At 45.4% G+C, this 21,236-nt stretch overlaps 1 protein-coding gene across 1 annotated transcript; it reads right to left on the bottom strand.

Annotated features, from left to right (window-relative positions):
• Positions 1-9,156: 9,156 nt before the first annotated feature.
• Positions 9,157-17,795, bottom strand: LOC117835832 (uncharacterized). The gene is made up of 8 exons (XM_034715147.2): positions 15,972-17,795; positions 15,700-15,886; positions 14,177-14,262; positions 13,330-13,442; positions 12,278-12,343; positions 10,925-11,031; positions 10,340-10,405; positions 9,157-10,034 (listed from the first exon to the last, which is right to left on the bottom strand). The coding sequence occupies exons 1-8, from the start codon at positions 16,109-16,111 to the stop codon at positions 9,549-9,551; spliced, it is 1,251 nt and encodes a 416-aa protein (XP_034571038.1). The 5' UTR covers positions 16,112-17,795; the 3' UTR covers positions 9,157-9,548.
• Positions 17,796-21,236: the final 3,441 nt, after the last annotated feature.

Genomic DNA, 21,236 nt, shown 5'->3' with positions numbered 1-21,236 from the left:
GAATCATGAGTAGGTGAGAGAATCATGGGTGGGTGAAAAATTCAATGGTTGGATGGATATCATGTGAGGAAATGAACGGCTGAGATAACCAATGCAGTCACATGTACATGTGGAGATGCCTTTCCCCATTTCCGTGTGCGACCTTCTACGACTTGTTTGAAAGAACCGTCCCCCGCTACACGTTTAGTTCTTTGGATGGCTGTTGGTGCAACGGCGCATCCAGTGCAGGGCTAACCAGAGGAAGAAGAATGTCATCGACGACGCCATCTGCGAGCTCTGCTGCCATGGCGAGGCAGAAGACTGTGATCACCTCATCTTCTCCTGCCCCTTCGCTGCACAAGCATGGTTCGCCTTGGGCATCAACACTTCTGGATGAAGCACATCCGTCCTGTGGGCTGTTCGCCTGTTCCCCGTCCGCCAACGGTCCTGCCTGAACACTTCAAGAGCTTCTTACTCCTGCTCTGCTGGCGCCTGTCAGCCTGTGGAAGCATCGCAACGACGTGGTCTTCAATGGATCACCCCTTTCTCTCCCCCGATTTTGGAGGGATTGCACGGAGGATGCGCACCTCTGGAGCAAATGAGCAATAGATGGCCAATTGCTGACCGACCAATAGCTGATGCCTGGTGCCGTCTGTTTCCAAGATGTAACAACCCTGAGAACACCTGTACACCTCCCCTAGTTTTCCCCTAGACCTTTGAAAATGACGGTGTAAAGCACTTACTTGGCTTGCCAAAAAGCCTATTAATACAAAATCAGGTGGGGGATGATGCCCCCGTTGATCCTAAAAAAAACTTCTATCCAGTGTATCCAACCTAGCAGCAAGACAAACGTTAATTAGATTCGATCGAAACCTACATCCATAAGACAATGACTACACCTTCCCACAAAAAAAATATTGATCGTCCAAAAGTTTCAGCTAAAAGCCACACGCCCTAGCTAGTCCAAAATTCCATTTAATAAATACAACAATGCTGCATATCAGTTTTGCGATAGCAGACATGTTTTGGTCATCGTTTGAAACATCTCGTCGGTATGGATCCTTTTTGGTGCAGCGTGTTCTCGATCGTGCTAATTGCTAGGATAAACATCCTCATATGATAGGTAATATCAAGCCAAGGCAATAAGCTCAAGAGATCAGAGGAACACGCTAAGATTCGACCGAAACCTACATCTCCGGAGCAATGATTATAGGCGCTCCTCCCCATCAAAAAGTTATTGGGTGTGTAGGGTTCGAGCCAAAAGTCGCCGGGACCCTGCTACGTGGTTCTCTCATACAGTTACAATATGGAGGGCCTTTGTTACAAAAATTCGACACCACATCGACCACTTTGCCTTAGTCCCTCTCAATAACATTATAAGTCCATATAACCTAAGATTGTACAAAATATTGGACAAGATAGCAAATTAACGTTGATGGAGATCAAACGAGGCCACGTGAATCAGCAGGTGCCTCGGAGGCGATCGCCGCCGCCTTCAGCCACGGGTGCTCTGTCAAGTCACCGAGAGGCAAAACGAAAGTGACGGGCATTATGCGACGACGACGACACGACGACCTTTAATTTGTCAGAGTCGTTGGGGAAACAGCTAGGACTGACCACGAGGTGGGAAGGGGTGGCGTCCGCAGAGCAGCTGGTAGACGACGACCCCGGCGCGCGCTCCAGACGTCGGCCTCCGGCCCGTAGCTTCGCGCGAACACCTCCGGCGCCATGTACGGGACGCCCGTGAAGGTCTCACCTGCAGCGTCACACACATCCATTTGCATCTCCACTAGGACGTGAATGCCGAATTTATTAGTGATCGGTTTAAGAAACCAAATTGGCTTAGGTCTTGTATGTGCTGGATGGTGGTCGTTGCATCTGGTGAAAATCAGAGGTACACACAAATAAAAGATTCAAAAGCAAAAGCTACTCGTTTACAGATTCAACGGCAACTTTTTTTTATTTCGAAAAAGAAAGATAAAAGATTGACATTTGCACAGTATGCATGAAGAGGGCTAACTGTCTTCTCGATTAATAATGTTTCAGAGTAGAAGAACAAGTAAAAAAGGCATAGCGCGCTCCACTGGAGAAGGAGAACCATGATGCATTCGTTTAATATTGTTCATAGTAGAAATAGTGGCAAATTGTGCGGCCATGGCACTGAAGACTGTGACCACATCATGTTCACATGCCCCTTCGCCGCTCACGTGTGGGCGTCTCTCGGCTTCGACACCAGCAGCTCAAGCGTTGCCGCCCTGTGCACTGTTCCTCGTCCGGCAACTTTCCCTGTCAAGCATTATGGGAGCTTCCTCCTGCTCATTTGCTGGCACCTCTGGAAGCATAGAAACGAGATCGTCTTCAACGGAGCTTCACCGTCGCTGCAGCGTTTCCAAACGGCCAGCAAGGAGGACGCTCAGCTATGGAGCTGCAGGTGGCCGGCAACTGATCGAGTGATCGCCGATGCCTGGTGTCATAACCTTTCAATTATGTAGTACACCCCATGTAAACACACCGCACCCCCTCTTTTTCCTCAACCTGCTGAAATTCAAATGTTGTAACATTTTGGCTTCAACAAAAGCCCATCAATGAAAATCAGGTGGGGATGCTCTCCCCTCGTTGACCCTAAAAAAAATAGTGGCAAAGTAAAGGCGTCTCCACTTGCATTTCGATGTCATTTCCTATCATGTACGCAACACACGCATGGGTGTCATATGAAATTGAACTGAGCGTATATGAAATAGTTCGTGCTGTTGCGAACGGTAGTGGAGTACTGGAGTTCATGCGCGCGGCCACTTAAAGTATACGTGTTACCCTGAAAAAAACAGATGAACTAAATGGGCACGTGATATACGACCTGGCCGGAAGTTGATGGCGAAGCCAAAGTCGATCACCATGAACTTCTCCGCGCCACGGCCGCTGAACATGAGGTTGTCGGGCTTGATGTCCCGGTGCATGACCCCCGCCTCGTGCAGCGCTCGCACCGCCTCCACCAGCGCCCGCGCCACCCTCACCGCCCGCTGCTCCGCGCACGCCTCCCGCCGCCGGCGACCCGCCGCCGCACAGGTCCATCACCAGGTGCACCGCGGCCTCGTCCTCGTGCACCTCGTGCAGCCGCACCAGCGCCGGGTGCCGCGGCAGCGACGCCATGACCGACAGCTCCCGCCGAGGGTCCTCCACCGTCCCCAGCCGCTTCAGGCTGCTCCAGGGGATGGTCTTGCACGCCACGCGCCGCCGCGGCCGGTCCGGGACCTCCCGCTCGCCGCCGGCGCCAGTAGTCGTAGTAGTGGTAGGCATGCCGACGGCGAGCCACACCTCGCCGAAACCGCCGCCGCGCGCCGAGGAACCGTTTGAAGACGTAGCGCTCCTTGACGGTCGGGTGGCCGCGGACGCCTTCCCGGAACAGCGGCACCACCTCGGTCCAGTCGGGCAGGCGCGGGGGTTGGTCCGGCGGCTGCCGCTGCCGCTCCCGTAGAGGAGCGGAGGCGACGGCCGCGGAGCGCGCACGGCAGAAACGCGTTCCCCATACGATCTCTTGGGTTACTACACGTTGCGTGTGGAAATGTCGACTCCCTTTCCACAAATTCAAATTTTCTTTTCCCGCCATAACGGTCGTCATCACGTACCTCACACGCGCTGATACGCGCAAACCACGAGTCACGAGTCACGCTCGCTAATTTTTGCAAGCAAGAAAAACTGGCAAGGAACATGCAGCACTGAGCACACCAGCCGTGTCCTGCGTAGCTAATGCGGAGGTTGTCAGGTGAGAGGCGAGACCTTGTAGCACCGCATAGCTAGTGGTTTCGGTGGCCAGGGAAGCATCAAGCAAAGAGAAAAACACATTGAGGTTGGGGAAGAAGAACATGTACCGAGTTAAAGATGTGGTGCTGGTTCCTTCTAGTGTGATAAAATGCTTCATTTAGGAGTGTAGCTTATTTGTGCTAATGGACTGCAACCACGTACTAGTATAGTGAAAAAAAAATGCACAAATTAAGGGAGGGGAGCCAGGGTTCACTTTCACGTGCTTCTACAATCAACCAACTTCGGATCATTGAATCCCACAAGCTGCCTCACCTTAATTTCTACCGATTTTGATCTGATTGCACCACAATCCACGGATCCAAACAGCCCCGACACTACCAGAGCGTGGCAAACTCCTGACGGCCAGAAACCATCATGAAACACCGAAATACCGTCAGGAATACCCACCGTCAGAAATTGACCGACAGGAGCCCATAGTCAGGAAAGATGTCAGATGGCCGACAGGAATAGATTCCTGACGGCTAGCCTAAGGGTCCCCCTGAATAAAAATTGAGCAATTCCTGATGGTATGGCCGTCGGGAAACCATTGAACAAAGGTAAATAAAATAAAATATGCTGTAGCATATGTAATTACAATTTCTCATGTCTCCAGCAAAAGTCTGGTAGTTCCATATACATGTCCACAATAATTATTTGTACGTACAGATCAGATTGGCATCCAACAAGCTATTGGAATAAGATGAATAAATAAGAACTCCACTAAATACACATCCTTCCAGATCTAAAGAGGGCTTCATATTATTGTTTTAAATTATATATAACTCCTTGTATACATGACTCCCAGGCTAGTCAAGTAAACTAAGGGCAACTGAAGTTCACCCTGAAGTTGAACTGAAGCAAGATGACACTCTGCTAGCTCCAACCCAATGTATTTTTGTACCTAACCAAGTGACTATTAAATGAATCAGAGAGCAGCTAATGTTCATATTGTCAAAACAGAAAAGAATTAGTAATGATCGTGAGGCTTTTACAATCCATACTTTAATAATCCATACTTTAATAATCCATACTTTTTAACAATCAACAAACTACAAAGTAGCCTTCACCATTTAGGATGGATCCAAACAAATCCTTGTAAAATGGTGAACATACAATGCACCCGAAACCCTACCGAGTGAAAACAAACTGTGTGAACCTAATGTGATGCTGTTGCACTGACATTTGAACAGCGATAGAGAGTCGTCCCATCATCCTTCACCACTAGGCTAAGAAATTGTTTCTCTTTTTCTAAAGCTAATTGACAACTTCTAAAGGTTGCTTATAGTTTTGTTAAAAGTCCCAAAGACAAGACTTGTAAATCGAAAATACGGATCATCAAGCTATCTTCATGCATAATGCGAGCACCGGGGTCAACAACGACTACCGCATAGCATCCCTCCAGTGTTGCTTATTTTAGTGGTCGGGTTTTGACAAAAGAATGACCACAGCATCACTAGTAGAGAATTGGCTTTCGATGCATCCCATTTTGTCCCGGTTTAAAGTTGGTTCGGGACAAAAGGTTCACCAACCGGGACTAAAGCTCGGTCACTGGTGGGGGGCTCACCAACCGGGACCTTTTATCCCGGCTGCAAAGGCTAGTGTGAAAAAAAGATCCTGAAAGGCATTTTATCCCGGTTGGTAACACCAACCGGGATAAAAGTGTCGAGAGCCTTTTATCCCGGTTTGTAATACCAACCGGGATAAAAGGGGGTCATTTATCCCGGTTGGTGTTTCAAACTGGGATAAAAGGATCCCGAACGAGGTCACTGGAACAGGACTAAATCCCTCGAACCCTTTTATCCTGGTTTGTAATACCAACCGGGATAAAATGGGGTCTTTTATCCCGGTTGGTGTTTCCAACCGGGATAAAAGGGTCCCCCACGAGTTAATACAAAACGATAGCATCCTCTCCATAGTCAGATGTGGTGTGTAGGTGGGATGGCAAGGAAGCTACGCGCGAGGCTGGAGGGGATGGATTTTCGGGAGATTTGCACCCTACCAACCGGGACTAAAGGCCAATTCTCTACTAGTGCATGCACTCGATGATATCTATAGCAAAGCTTAATTAACATCGGAGCAATATTTAAAGCAGTATGGTGATTATTTAAACATTTTCTTAAATATATTCGTACCGGTGGAGAATAATTAAGAAAAATGATTAATTAATCAATTATGGGATTCCTGAGAAAAAAGGTTAATTAATTAAGTTTCGAGATGTGTGCAATTTTAGTAAAAAAAGTCTACCCGAGCAATTCTCACAGAATTTAACAAACTTGTGATCATTATTAGGATATTGGAATTTCAAAGATAGGTCATACCTTATCCGCTAAGAACAGGAAGGGTTCAATATCTTTTTATGTGAGATAGAGGGTCACTGAACAAGAAAGCGTCATATGTAGCAGACCAAGTTGATTTTGGCTGTTCGTTTCTTCGTGTGACTAAAGATGATAGTTCAGACTTCACAGAAATCGATCTAATCACAACACAACATAAATCCACGATTTATATTAGTCCAACTTGATATACTTATATCGATCTTTAGCCACTAGCCTGCTTAGTAATAGATGAATATCTAATAGATTTTTGTATCAAACTTTGATCATGTAAGATATAGCATTACCACGCTATGCCAAAAGTGCATGAAGTACAGCGTCATGTACGAGGATATTATCAGAAAGCAACAAAGCAAGCCCCATGAGATAGCTCCGATAATGTCACGCCTGCAGAACAAAGAAGGCAGTGGAGTGCTCAGATTGGTGAAGATGCAGATGTATCTCAGGGACAGGCTAACAGGAAGAAGAAATTATTCTGCATGTCCCGGAGCTGCTGACATGTTCAGAGATCAACATCCAAATGCAATTGTGAAACATTGTATAAGTGTAACTCATGACAGGCCGGCTAACAGGGAGAGGAAAGTGTGGTCCATAAAAACTAACTGGAGAGCAGTGAGTTTGACTCTTCAAATGCTGTAATATGCAGTATCACAGTGTCATTAAGTGAGGGCACGATTTGCCGACCATGGCTAAAATCTGTAAAGCTCAAACCTATGTGCAAAATTTACGAGATAGACTGCATTCAGAAGAAAAAGACTCCTACCATAACACCTAGCGAGGCCAGGTTGAACCTATAATGCATGAACAAACAAGTAAATGCCGTTGCTTCTCCAGGACAAGATATAAAATCCAGGTAGAGAGCACCACAGGATCCTGTTCTTAACAATAATTATTTGAGCAGACACTTCACATAACATAACTGTCATGTAATGCCCTCTGCAGTTCTTTCAGATCCAGACCATACAAATTGGCAATTGCCTTACAGCAGCATAGTAAACCGCATTACTAACCAAGGACACAACCCACCGCAACTACAGACCATGACTTAATTTGCACCACATTATCTTTTAGTCGTTTTGCTATATTTTGGTACCCACTCTCCAACACGAATAGTTCAGTTCAAATAAAAACGACATGAATAGATAAAACGTAAAAGGAAATAGATAACATGATTTGGCAAAGGTACACATAGTTCCAGATTTGGCCCTGCTACTCACCCCTTCACTTATTTCATAGTGATCACACGAAATGACTAGTTAAAACAAAAAAGGAAATAGATAACATGAACACGGTTCCAGATTTGGTGCTGCGACTAGTACTACCGCACCCCTTCACTTATTTCTGAATTCTGGGTGCGGAGTACTATGAAAATATTATGCTCCAGGTGATGTTCACTTCAACTTGATCTCCATTGACTTCTCTTTCTTGATTCCCAACTCTATGAGTGAATTTTAAACCAGTGACTTTCAAATTCGTTTCCTCCTCTTCTTCTTGGTTGCCAGAGATTGAGATTGCGATTACTGTGAGGTCCACCTCTAAGTGGAGTTCGAGCTGCCGACGATATGGCAACGCAGTCACAGACGGACTCAACGGAAGGATCCACGGGGAGCCAGAGCCTCCCTCGTTCACAGCTGAAGAGGTAGACGCTTTTGTTCCAATAGTCAGCGGTGCTCGCCTTTATCTTACCAAAAACGACGCAGCTTCTATAACCGAGGTCCTTGAGCTTCAACCTGACCTCAATGCGTTGGGTATCACCAAGTATGTTATCTCCAACATGCGGCCAGGGCCTCCACAGATGGTTTGTGTGTATTCCTCAGGTTCTTTGCCATCGGCTTCACCACAAACATCCCATTGCACTATGATGGGATCACCAACGCTACCAGACCCCTCATCGCCGGCTGCAGTAGTGGAATGGAAAACCTCCAAGGCGAAGTAGCCGTAAGCCATGAGAATACTACGGGGTCCAATGGGGACCAAATCGACCATTCCTTCCTGACGTGCAAGAATGAATGTGAAGGGTTTTAATTTATTATATATATCAATATATTTGAGACAATTAATTAGTATATGTAATATAAGTTACTCCATCCGTCCCAAATTGTAGATCATTTTTGCTATATATCTAAACATAGTGTATATATCTAGATCGATAGCAAACGCTCGAACTTAGAAATATCAAAACGGTAAAGAAAGTAGCTGGTGTATACCTCTTGTGCTCCCCCCTCGCGCTGGGCGCTGCCTGTATGTGCACCGGCCTAGTTCCCAATCGTAGCCGTTGATACCGCGGATAGGGAAGTTTGCACGAAGGAGGGCCAACAACTGCAACGCGCGTGGGCCAAACGGCCCATTGCCACCATCGCTATCCTCCGAGGCCGCTCCACGATCATCCTGGTCACCATCACGATGCTCTGCGGCAAGCTCCTTGGACATCGTCTCCTGCATAATAACAGATAGAATAAATAGGGAATAAATCGGTCCATTAGCGACCGACCTGGCGGCGGCCGGAGGCAAAGAGGGTCTTCGGCGGGGAGAGACGAAGAGGGTCGGCGCCGTTTCCCTGCTCGAGGTACCGATGAGGGGTCGTCGGGCAACGGGAACAACTAGTCTATTTATATAGAGTTTTGCTAGTTACTCCGTATCTATCGTCAGATCTTTCTGGAAATATCTGTCGAGTTTTGGTCCATCAGATCCCCCCGCGGGTTTGTAGTTTAACACGTCTGGACTCCGTGGTCGGTCGTTCGACGGTGGCTCACGGCTGCACCACTTTTTCAAGTCAGCAGCATCTTGGTTCTTTCTTAGTCTATTTTTTGCGTTCTTTCCTTTTTTTTTTCTTTTCTTTTGCGATACTCCTTCTGTTCTATCTATATACATAGGAGGAGATAGAGTCAGCTTTGCGTAAGCGATTCTATACGTCGAGGAGCCCATCAGTTTTGTCAAATAATCAGCCCGTTAGAGTCAAAACCCTGACGGAACATCTGAACTCCAACGCTCAGGTCTATCTGCAATCTTTTCGAACCCGTGCTTCGTGCATGTGACTCGGATCGTGAACTCAAAAGTCCTTGGTGAACACTATTATTATGTACAATATATAAACAGCAGCCTACATCCCGACTAATATTATCTAAAATATCCGTGTACCAACATCTCGATTTCTTGCACTTGCAAACATGCAAACCACAAATATCAGCCATATACTACAATGATATAGACCTGGCTAGTTTTTGGCACAATTACAAAACATCTACAACCATTATGCCTGGCAACATACACTGGCCAGTGGCTACCTCAGGAGGGAGTTCAGCGCTAACCCCACTCAGGGATTAGATTAGCACTAGTAAGCCGACTACAATAAAGTTTACCTAAGCACGGAGGACAAGCAAGAGTCCAGTTATACCGCACAGGCATAGATATGGAAAATGCAGATTAATTCATGCCAAGCTACTTCCTTGCAAAATACGAAAGCAGAGATGCCTGGCCATCTGGAGCAGCTTTTGCGCCTTTACCCTTCTTTGTAGTTGTAGGCCGTGAGCACGACCAGACACTATTCTCCATCATCTCTGCTTTAACTTCAGTGTCCTCGATCTTTCTCTTGATCCCAAAATCATCTTGTTTCTCGATAGTAATACCAGTTGATGTCATAGTATCTTCATCCTTAATGCTCTGAGGTTTTCCAAAAACTTGGGGTCCCAAGCTGACAGGTTCATCTTTGACAGTACTAGAAGTAGTTCGCTTCTCTCCATGTTGTTGATTGACATCCTCTGGTTGATTTTGTACTGATTCATCGCATTCCACCTTTGAAGCTCTGGAAGAATGTGTTTCTGCAAACTCCAAAGTTGTTTTCTCAGGTTTCACTGATTGATCGTGGGCAGTAGATTTCTTGGTGAAAAATTTTGAAATAGGCTTTTCACTTGGTCCCATATGCAGCTGAAACATGGCAGATTGTCAAAAGTTAGTAATAGCATGCGTTCTTGCTTCTTAAAAATCCAAGCAGTGTCACCAAAGCTACTACACTGTAGCATTGATGACTGGGCAAAAGTTGAAATTTTGTTTAGAACACAATAGTGTCAACATTAAATATTTCAAACACTCTCATAGTGTTGAAGGAAACCACCAGTTGTATTTTCACATAACCAGGTCTATTAACAAGTTTTTAACGTCACCCACTCTTCAAGAGTCAGGATCATATATCAAAACCAACTGTGGGCTGTGGCAGAGTTTTTTTTTTTTACCTCTTTGATGCACTCGGGACCATCAAAAGATGTTTTACCCATTGCTGACGTCACTGGATACCAAACCTACAGAGAGATCAATCAATAACATTATACTATAAAATTTCAAGAGAAACAGAAATGTGGTACTAGCATGATTTAACAATCTTAAAAAAAATACTAATTTATCTAAGGCTAGGAAATGTAGCTTTCTCAGGGTTAAAAGAACATATAATAGTTAATTTATGAAAAAAATATCATAAGATATTATTCTTTAGCAGAAACCAGCATCGCAAAGGAGATTAAAAAATAACTCTTCAGCAGGGAAACACGCCCCCCCCCCCCCCCCCCGAATTAGCCTTAATAATTGGGGGGGGGGGGGGTGCGGGCACCGAACCAGACCAGACAGGAATCTCCACCAGCACTGCTTTGTGGCAGCCTGGTACCACCCCCCAACCCACCCCTGCGCACCATTGCATGGGAGAATGCGCACAACAACCTGCGCTTGCCAGGGTTCGAGCCTGGGCAGACGGCATCTCAATGGATGGTAGTACCATTGTAGAGGATATTATGAATGTACAGGTAACACAGTGCATAGAGACTTACAAGATCAGCTCCTTCATAAGGTGAAGTAATTTCTTCAAGCTTTACAGAAGCATCATTTAACCAAACATTAACGGAGTCATTATCGCCTAAGATCACAGGCATTCTATCTGCCACAACATACCACAATCAGACACTTGGTACACAAATAAAATCTGAACATAAAAGCAGATTTGCTCTCCATCATGCCAGTTACACAATAACATTATCTGCAAAAGTATATGAAATGCTAGACAGGGAAAATAGTATGTTCGAATAAAAATTCAAGTTATCAAAACAGCGATTATTGCATAACCCATGCTGCAAAAAATCCGACTCAAACGAAGAGAGGATAATACATTCATGACAAACATGGTAGCACTTTTGGGAAGAATGAAGCATGTAAAGTTTTAGTATAGCATAAAGGGAAAATTGCAAAAACCACCCCATGTCACTTAGATTTTGAGATACTATCCCATAAGACATTTTGCTGAAAATGCCCACTACCCCACTAAACATGTGCGCAACCGATTCCGTCCGTTTTCGCCAATGTGCAGGCAGCCACTACGAGCTGTGCTAGCTGAGTGAAATTTGTTCTGGTGCTTGGATTATGCTTATTTATCATGTCACTGTGAAGAAGTATTGAAGATTACCAAAAAAAACAGTGGGGCCACACTTAAGCTTTTCATTGGTGATCTTTTGGTGGAAGGTCTAAAAATATTAGGTTTGAACTTGTATAGGTATCTAACTTTGATAAAGACTAAATTAGCAGCTCCACGTTGGCAAAAACGGGCGGGATTGGCTTAGCCCAGTATGGTGGGGTGCTTTTTGCAATAAAAACATGTTGGGGTGGGTCTTTGCAACAAAATGACGCATGAGGTGGAATCTCAAAACCAGAGTGACGCATGGGGTGTTTGTTACAATTTTTGGCAAACTGAAGATTAGGGTTCTGTATGCTAGCTATGAGCAATCACATTTACTGTGCTCATGATTGTCAGGGGACTTATCGATTGTTACCAGTTACCTTGAACATTATGTGTGAGTATGAAATTGCCATCAACAATGCAATTTGTACAGCCACTAAAAAGCAGGAGTGGCAACATACTACTACCGTGAAATTTAAAGCTGAAATCTCTTTCCATGCTCCAAACAATATTTTTTCAAAAGGAACATAGAACTAACAAGAATAGAGCATTAGGAAATCAACCATCCAGTAATCTCACTAAATGTTGTAGTCAAGAACTGTACAAAATAGGATAACTAATAAAATGTAAACGAAAAGAACCATTTGAATGCAACTGAAGAATGAGCAGTCAGATGTAAATTTGAAGAAGTTCGAACTTCGGAGATACTGGAGATAAGAGTAGGATCACTAACCATGAAGCCATTTTAGAGAAGTTGAGGCACGAGTAGTCAAAATAGTAAATGTATGGATGACCTCTCCTGAGGCATAATCAGTGTCAGCAACACAATTCAATTGTTTCAAACTTGGCATCAATTATATGAACAGTATACTCAAATAAAGAACGCATAAATAAAATTGCAGTCCCACACACATTTATAAAAAAAAATAGGGCTTGTGTATGCATTCTGGCAGTCTACTTGCATGTAGAGCAACTGCATACTTGACAAAATTTAAAGTAATTCATGAAGACCCAGTCACTCAGACATCATGGTAAATGTGATGAACCAAAGTTCATCAGCGGCTCTGTTGGATGATTACATGGGAGGAGACTTAGATTGGCATGATGAACTGGGGAAAGGGACTAGATTGATTTCTTTTTCTTGCTTGATTCCAAGAAGGTGCTGACTACCCCTTTATATAGGCAAGCCATGGCTCGGCCTGTTCGCTTCAGCTTATAAGCCGGCTGAAAAGCTGAAACGGCTGATTTGTTGTGAGAGGAAAACACTGTTTGATGGCTGATAAGCCGGCTGAATAAGCTGAAGCGAACAGGCCGTATATCTAATTTATCTTATCTAAAGCTGAACCAAAGGGAGCAAACTAACAAACCCTGCTACTTTTATCCCATGCTGAGCATGAGGGGCTAGGTTAGTCCATGGGCCAGGTCCAAAGGACCAGCACGTGACAGTAAATTATAACATTTTCGTGATTAATTCATTCTATACTGACAAGAAAAAAGATCATCTCAAATATGAATATAATAGTGTGTGGTACTTTATTCAAGAAAAAGGAAGTGTGCACTACTTCATATGCAATACACATCCAAAGTTCTTCACTACTTTTGGGACAGCACATCATCTACTTGCCCTTTGATTAGCGAGACATTTACAAAGATAAATTAGTACTGAAAAAACATAAAACTATAGTAGGCTAAAAAAGTATCAATAAGAAGATGTGAACCACAACACCTTGTACTTTGGAATCGCAACAATAACTAAATAAAATAGGATGGATCTAGCATCCTAACCTTCTGAATTTGTCCATGTGTCATATAGGGCCGCAAAGACAAGAGGCCTATGATCTTGAAAATGTATGTAGTACGGCTGCTTTTTTGATCCATCCTTTTTCCACTCATAGAACCTAAATCATAAGCAAATGCATGATCAATAAAGCAATATAACTCAACAGATTGTTTTTCTATTCACAGGAAGTCCAAGTGCAGAGTGCAACAAAAGCATACACAGGCAAAGTAAACGTTATCTGTTTACAAGTGGAAGGTTCATGGTACAAAGTATAAACAATATTACACCAAATAAGCCAAGCATTAATTAGATTTTCCCTATCTGCAAGAGTGATATGCAAAAACTGGAAATATACATATTATTATATGATTGCAATTTACAAGTGAATCACCATGTTTGTGAAGGATTGTAACCTAAAGTTTTTGTATGAATCATTCATACTGAAGCTGACTAGATTAACATAAATTATTTTATAAAGATTACATGCACCCCTTCTTGGTCCAGTAGTACAACAGGAGCCAGGAGGTGTTCCAGACAGGCTCAGGAGCATCATGATGACGTTGTCAGCTCCAGCATGTGGCAATGTTACCACGAACAAATCAGAATAGATCCAAAGCAGGCAGCTAAGCAGGAGATTAGTATAATAAGTTGGCATCCTGGTTTAGGATTTATTTATAGTAGGCCATGAGTCAAATTATGTCAGATGAAGCGACGTAGTTTGGCCCTATTCTACACAGCAGTTATTCCATGTCGAACTAATATTCACAGAGAGGGGTTAGGTGTAAGAAGAATGAAGATGAGGCATTGCATAAATAAAAGTTGCAAAAGTCAGCATCGACCATATTTCCATACCCTTCTACTGCAACAAGGCACCTATTCTTTGGGATTAATCGCCGGAATGAAGCCTTTTCTTTTACAGACTCTGATCTGGCATTGAACTGCATGGGAAAACCAATTAACTCAATTAATGCATAGAAAAAAAGGATAGGACCAAACCAATTACTGGATGAAAATTGAAAAAAATAGTCATGAAATGTAAATAAAGCTCCATAACATGTATCTCAGTGACAATCAGATGAATATTACAAATGTGGACATGAAGCTAGGCATGAATTATGGATTGTACAATTTGTTTGCAATTTTTATGTCTACCTAATGCAATCCAAAATCGGATGTCAATTGCCATTTCCACATTTTTTTTGGCATACTGTCTTTCTTTCCCGGCTTGCATGGACTCTTTTTCAAGCTTTCTTCTTCATCCCAAATTGATTAACATCGATCTCCATCTCTCACATCACAATGAAATCACTTTGTAGCTCCCACTACTGCAAAATTGCAGAGGCAAACGCCATGATTCTGCCAGTGCTGGTCCAGTAGTCCCATATCCCTCCATGATGGTTCCTATGTGCTACATTTACTTGCCCCTAGTCTAGCCAGGGGCCCTGTCTCGAATCCAGCAAACATTTGAAAGAAGAGGAGCAGGATAAAAGTATTGATTAAAGCAGAGGAAAATAGAAAGAGGACATAGCAATTGACAGGGATAAGTAGATCTGATGTTGCAATGGGTAGAGGTAAAACATTGGACTGGCAAATGTAGAAGCAGTAATTTTGGATGGGCAACCAATTAAATGACCAAGTAGGGAATCTTCTATACACTATGAAGAAAATTAGATTCTTCTTACATGGTCAATATCACAATGTACACCTTCAAATATTCTGCAAACTCTAATGTGTACTCTCAACATTAATAAACGATAAGATGCACTTCACACATTGCTTGCACATAAGTTCAGTACTGCACATACTATTTTCAAAAATATATCGTACTTAACCTACCAATCTTGTAGCCACGCATTGCTAATTTCAAAATAGGAAGACGGAAACTACATTAGAATGCCAAGCTACAATGTAAATGCTAAAACATGACAAACAAGCCTTATAAACAAAGGAAAGATTTCTCCCTAGCAGTTTTAAATTGTATTTCCCTAGAAGTTGTTTAGATCTTATTTCTCCTGTATTATCATCATAATCTAACTTTAAACAAAGGAAACATTTGATCCACAGCAATCAATTGACTTCAGCAGAACACTAACTGGTAAACAAAATCAAAATAACCACAACAACCCTTATAAGCCCCAGTTAGCTAACTATACCATACCATGTCCAACAGACTAAATATGGGTTCAATTAGCACATTCTCCATAAGAAAGTTTCCAGTATAAACCCATTTGAAAATTGCTGCAGTAATCTATCCCACTACAACAAATTCTGATCCACAATTTGCTAAGCATGTACAAAAGCTTAAGAGTACTATACAGACGCAAGAACACAGACGTTGTGATGATAAAGCAGCCGATTCATAAGACCACGCATACCATCCTGAAATGGTCGGGCTTCTCAGTCTTGCCGGTGAAGCTGGGCACCAGCCCCCACTTCATGCATTGAATCACCGGCTCCGCCCCGTCACCTCCTCGTCCCCCGTCGCTGCCGGCCGCCGGCTGCGCGCGCACGGTGCCCACCGGCAGGTAAGCCCCCGGGGACACGTTGTACGACGGCCGGAACCTGCGTCTCCAACCCAAAACACGGAACCTGAGTAAGAAGCACAGCTGCCTGGGCGAGGACTCCCGTACCTCGAGGATGGTCCTACCGGTCCAGGTCGAGCGTCCGCACGGCGGGGGCATCCCCTGCACCGCCGCCGGAACCAGCGGCAGCGGCGGTGGTGGTGGGGAAGCCGAAGGCCCTGGCGGCTTGCGCCGCGCTGAGGGTGCACCGGGCCCTGCCGCACATCGGGGGCTGGACTCGACGGCGCTGCGGTGGTGGTTGCTGCTCCTCGGTCAGTCCTCGCTACGAGCCTACGAGGGTTTGAGGGGAGCGGAGCGGACGGCGGCGGGCCTGGCCGGAGTTGGGGCGCGGCGCGGGAAGGGGGAAATCAGTAGTTTATTCCGCGCGGGGGAAACCGAGCCAAAGCACTCCCGTGTCTCGTCGCCGCCCCGTCGGTCGGTGTGCGGTGCTGCGCCTCGTGAGCTGTGTTGGGCTGTTGGCTTCGTGGGTTAGGAGCTCGATTGGGCAAACCTCCAGCCCAGAAACCTGGTTCGTTAAAGGGCCTGCCTAGGGGCTTTGGATGCCTTCCTTGCTTGGGCCAAAGAGAATATTGTTAGCCCATAAAAACCAGGCCCGGTACTATTTTCAGTGTGTGCTGTCCCCTACGCGGATATTAGCCCGGAACGTGAAATGCTAAGGCCCGAGAACAACCTTTTTTTTTAAACGCGAACATTTCTCTTTTTTTTATGAAACAGAAAACGCGAACGTTTCCCTAGGTAATTTTGCTGTAGGACATCGTAGAATTGTGGCTTTTGCTGGTGGACACTGCTCAAACTGATATTTGCTGCTGGACACTGTCCATTCATGTCTATTTGCTGTTAGACATTGGAAGAAATAAAATACTCATTTCCTGGTTTTCGGAAGAGATCAAACATGAACAAAGTCATTTTTGCCCCTGTTAAAACAGGGTCCACACGTCAGTTTTTCTCCTCGACCTGTTCTTCCTCAGCTGCTCTCGGCTCCAGCCTCGCCAGGCCTGCGCAGCGGGTAGAACCACTCGCCGTGGAGGAAGCGAGACCCGTTGATTTGGACGTCGGTGCGTCAATCCGACGGGATCCTGGACTGGATGGCCGCACCGTCTAAGACGGGTGCAACGTCGACGGCACCGTCGATGGGTTCCAGCCTCCAGATGGTAGAATCAGGTGGAAAGAAAGGCCACCACGCGGTTGAATCTCAGGCTGATGGGAACAAAGTGCAGCAATGAGGAGGAAAAAACAAATCCGTACAAGCACTGGGGAGGATGCATTAAAGAAGAATCCACGCAATTTCAGAAAATCCAAGCAGGTCCTAGCCGTGGAGCTTGCCGCCTGCATCTCCCGCTAGCTAGAGCGGCACCGACGAAGCTAATAAATCCATGATGAGAATTCAGAGGCCACGAGCACCAAATCCACGCGAGGAAGCAGGAAAATTTCAGAATTTTTGTCCGCCGCTGGCCGCTGCCGCCCGACCATGGAGCTCTCCGTCTCGATCTCCCTCTCTTTGCGCCGTATCGGAAGAGCGAGGACGTGTCCAGGACTCCAGGCCGCTCGGCTTGTCGGAGGGCGCGTTTTCTATCCCCGTTCCGCACGCACTGGAGGAGGTCGCCGGCCCCCACCCCTCAAGCACCGGCGTCGCAGCTCGAGCCCGCCGCCGACCCTGCGGAGGTGATCCTCGCGGCGTCCCGCTCGTCTTCGTCCTCGTCCACCGCATCTTCCGCCTCGTCGACCGGCCTAGGGTGGGGTTCCGGCGCGGCGTCGCCGGCTCGCCGCAGATCGGGTAGCCGGGTGGGGATGCGAGGCTGCGGGCATGCGGCATCGCCAGTCGGTGGATCGGATGGGTGGTATGGGGCAGCGGCAGTTTGGTCCTTTTAATTTCTCCATCTCCTCCATTACAAAAAAGAAATGTTATAATAATAGTCATTGTGTCTAGTAGCAAATATCCACAGCTGAATCATGTCCAGCAGCAATGACTAACTTGAGCAGTGTCTATCAGCAAAAATCACATTTCTACAATGTCCTACAGCAAAATTTCCCTTTCCCAAGAGAAGCATATGCAACAGGAACTCCAAGCAAAAAAAAAAAAACTGTTCTGTGCTGTAACCGCAAAAGACAAAAAATTACAGGAGATATGTAAATATTTAATTCTCATCGGACGTGGCCGCTAGCATTACCCAGAGTCCTTGTGGCAAGTGGCACTGGACGCAACAGCCTACAGGTTCGGCGGCACCTTTCAGGCCGGAACGCGACACTGCACGAGCAAACAGGCAGGGAATCTGCGATGGGCCATACAGGCTTGGTACTCTGGAAAAAAAAAGGTTGACAGACAGCGATGGTACGATCCCGAGACTACGCGGCTGTACGATCCAGTGAGCGTGGAGGACGTTTGTTCGCGGCCGCAATCAGTTCCCGGAACCCAGGTGGTATCGGCTCTGTGGTACCACACAGATCGAAATGGCACGGCGCTACTGTTCTTGCCGGCCGCCGTGCGGTGACGATCCATATTCCTCGAATCGAAACTGGCCGGCCGCCGCTTCCCCTTCGCGGCTTCGCTTCGCCGGAAGGCGCACGACGGAATCTGCGAGCTGCGATGCGATCTCCGGCACGGCAGGCGCACACCCTTATCCGTCCTCCGACCGTCCCGTCGCCGTCGTCGTGGCACTTGCCTTCTTCCTGACCTCCTCCGACCCAACGCCGAACCAGACGGCCGTGGCGGCGTCGTGATCGCTGATGACGACGCACACGCGGCGGCGTGCGTGGCTAGCTGGTCCCTGACGTCGCCGTCTGGCCCGTTCTGCATTTCCGCCATAAAATTTGCATGCAAGGCGGCAACGGCGACACCACATCACGCGTGCTGTGTCGTCAAGCTCTTTTTTTAATTTGGTGGTGTTTTTCTCGCAGTTTGATTAATGCCCGCGGCGTCGCTTTCGTTCCATGCCGACTGAGGCCAAGCGCAGCAATGCCGGACGGACCGGAGGTTGAGCGAGCGGGTGCAGGAGCTCAGCGGCTAGCTCAAGGCCTCGAGCCCAGCACTACCACACGCTGCCGGTGCCGGCTAGCTCAAGGCTTGCACAGGGCGCGGGCTGTGTCTTGAGCGAACAAGATCGCTTTCGCAACTCAACAAACCGGCTTTCCTTAAACAGCTCGACACAGATCGGTTTCTGGACGAGTTATCACTGTCGATCTGCAGCGGATAGAGCTCATCGCGTCAGTCAGCAAATCAAACGCCAAATTAAGTGGGTTGAGCCGAGCGCTTTTGGTTGTTTTCTTCATGGCTCCTTTTTAGCTTCGCCTCCTCTCCTTGACTTTTCCGGTGCTATCAGCTTAGTATGTCGCCGCCTAACTATTAAAACAATAATTAGCCGGAAATACAGGACCTCGTGCGGATCGTAGTTCTGTTTTTACAAAAAAAGCAAATTCCATCCAGTGATAATGAGGGAACTTTGATGATTACCGATTTAATCATGATTACGAGCGTGCAGGAGCAGAGCAAAGCCTAGCTAATGGACCGGATTGTCTTCTCCGGTCAGCCAAAGGGATGAACCAGGTGACGCAGACATGCGGGCCCACGGCAGACGACATGCCTAATCTCGCCACTGTAAAATAAGTTACGGTCAGATTCTCGGATCTCGCACTCAGCGGGCCCATACTGTTCGCCAGCATAGTATGCTGTGGTTCGTCAGGGTCAAATTGCTAGGAGGCCCCTACAACTACAACAGGGCTTGCATCTACCAACCATCGCTGTAAAGTGAATTATTGTTTCTTTCAAAAGCTTTGAAATAAAGTGGGGCAAATCTATGGAATAATCAAATCAGCTATGGACAGGACAGGGTGGTTAGTCGGAATTTGTATCAGAACAATTTAATCAAGAAGAAACATACTAATCGTTAATGGAAGATGCTTGCGTAATTTTCCTTTCTTCAGAGATTCAGATGCTCGCTGTTTTTTGCAAGGCTTTGTGGAACTGGTTGGCTAAGGATGAGTTCTTCTAAAGACCGCTTTAGACTAATCTAGTCAAACAATGCAAAAAGTATGCAACTTGCAGTATGATTATGAACGTCTGGACTTTTGCTTCAAGCCATCTCCATCACTCCTCCTTTTTACCCTTCAACTCTCTGGAAGCCAAACAAACAAGTTTACGATCATGAGACCATGCTTATATTTAAAAGTGTATGATATAGCCTAACTAAAAGTGTATGATATAGCCTAACGTCACGCTTTAATTAGAATTAATTCGTTTCTCCCTAGATCAGAGAACTAAGCTATAGATTAAATAGTCAGATTGTTAATTTGTCTTAGATAAAAACAAATCATCTAATCAGTTGGCATGCATATATAGACCACCATGGCCTTTTGACCGCAAACCAACCGGTGGTACATGTGCATGATTTGCTTTTGCACACCGAATTCCTAGTGCATATAGCTAAGCACTCCACGTGGCTACACATGTGATGTTTGGAACGTTAGTTGTGATCTTTAGCATCTCTTCCGTAAAAGTTTACGCAAACTGTAAATGACACATCAAAGTAGTCAGCGGTACAATATTTGACGTAAATTGTAAATAGCACATCGAAAGGTATATTTTTTTTTACTAATTTAAGATCTATCAACTTAATACTTATAAATGTAGAATGTGCGTACATGTCTGTATTAATAAGAATGATTGTGCACTTGTGTTTATATTATGTTTTGAAAAAAATTCTTTTTAAGTGATACATGGTTCTATACAATGACATTTGCTATATGGTTTCTTGAGCACTAGCAACTCACTTTTGTAGCTTTGCTTGTTGCATGTAGCGGGATTATGCTCAAGCTTCATGCATACCAGAGCTATTTACTTTTTCTGCATCATACAACTTGCACTTGCACATATTTAGATCACGGAATAGAACACACCAACCATGCTACGATGCTTTTTCGTCCCGGTAACCGCAAATTGACAAACTAAAAGAATATGCAATACCCATAGATTTGATAGCAAAAGGGTTGGTCGTGAGAGAAGAGGCAAACCGGGGGCGAACCAACAACTGATAACATACTGACAAAATACTTAAAAAGTATGCTTGTTTGAGCTACTGGTACTAACTTTTACCGCCAAAATTTGCTCTAGGACAAGATGGTAACGGATCATGTCCTACACAATACTTCTTGATTGATAGGTTTAACCTTAGAAATGTAAACACAAATACTTTCAACATTATACATTGTCAGTAGACCTTTATAAATCAATTTGACAATTTTTACTGTTTTAGTACGCACGGCACATTTAACCCTTCCATCAATGCAATAAAACCTTTTCATGTGGTGCCCTTTTTGTTGTTGTGTGGGCGTAGCGG

Source organism: Setaria viridis, chromosome 9 (genome assembly GCF_005286985.2).
Source record: "Setaria viridis chromosome 9, Setaria_viridis_v4.0, whole genome shotgun sequence".
NCBI classification, from domain to species: domain Eukaryota; kingdom Viridiplantae; phylum Streptophyta; class Magnoliopsida; order Poales; family Poaceae; genus Setaria; species Setaria viridis.
Note: the sequence above shows the minus strand (reverse complement) of the source record. Positions and strands in the feature narration are given on the sequence as shown.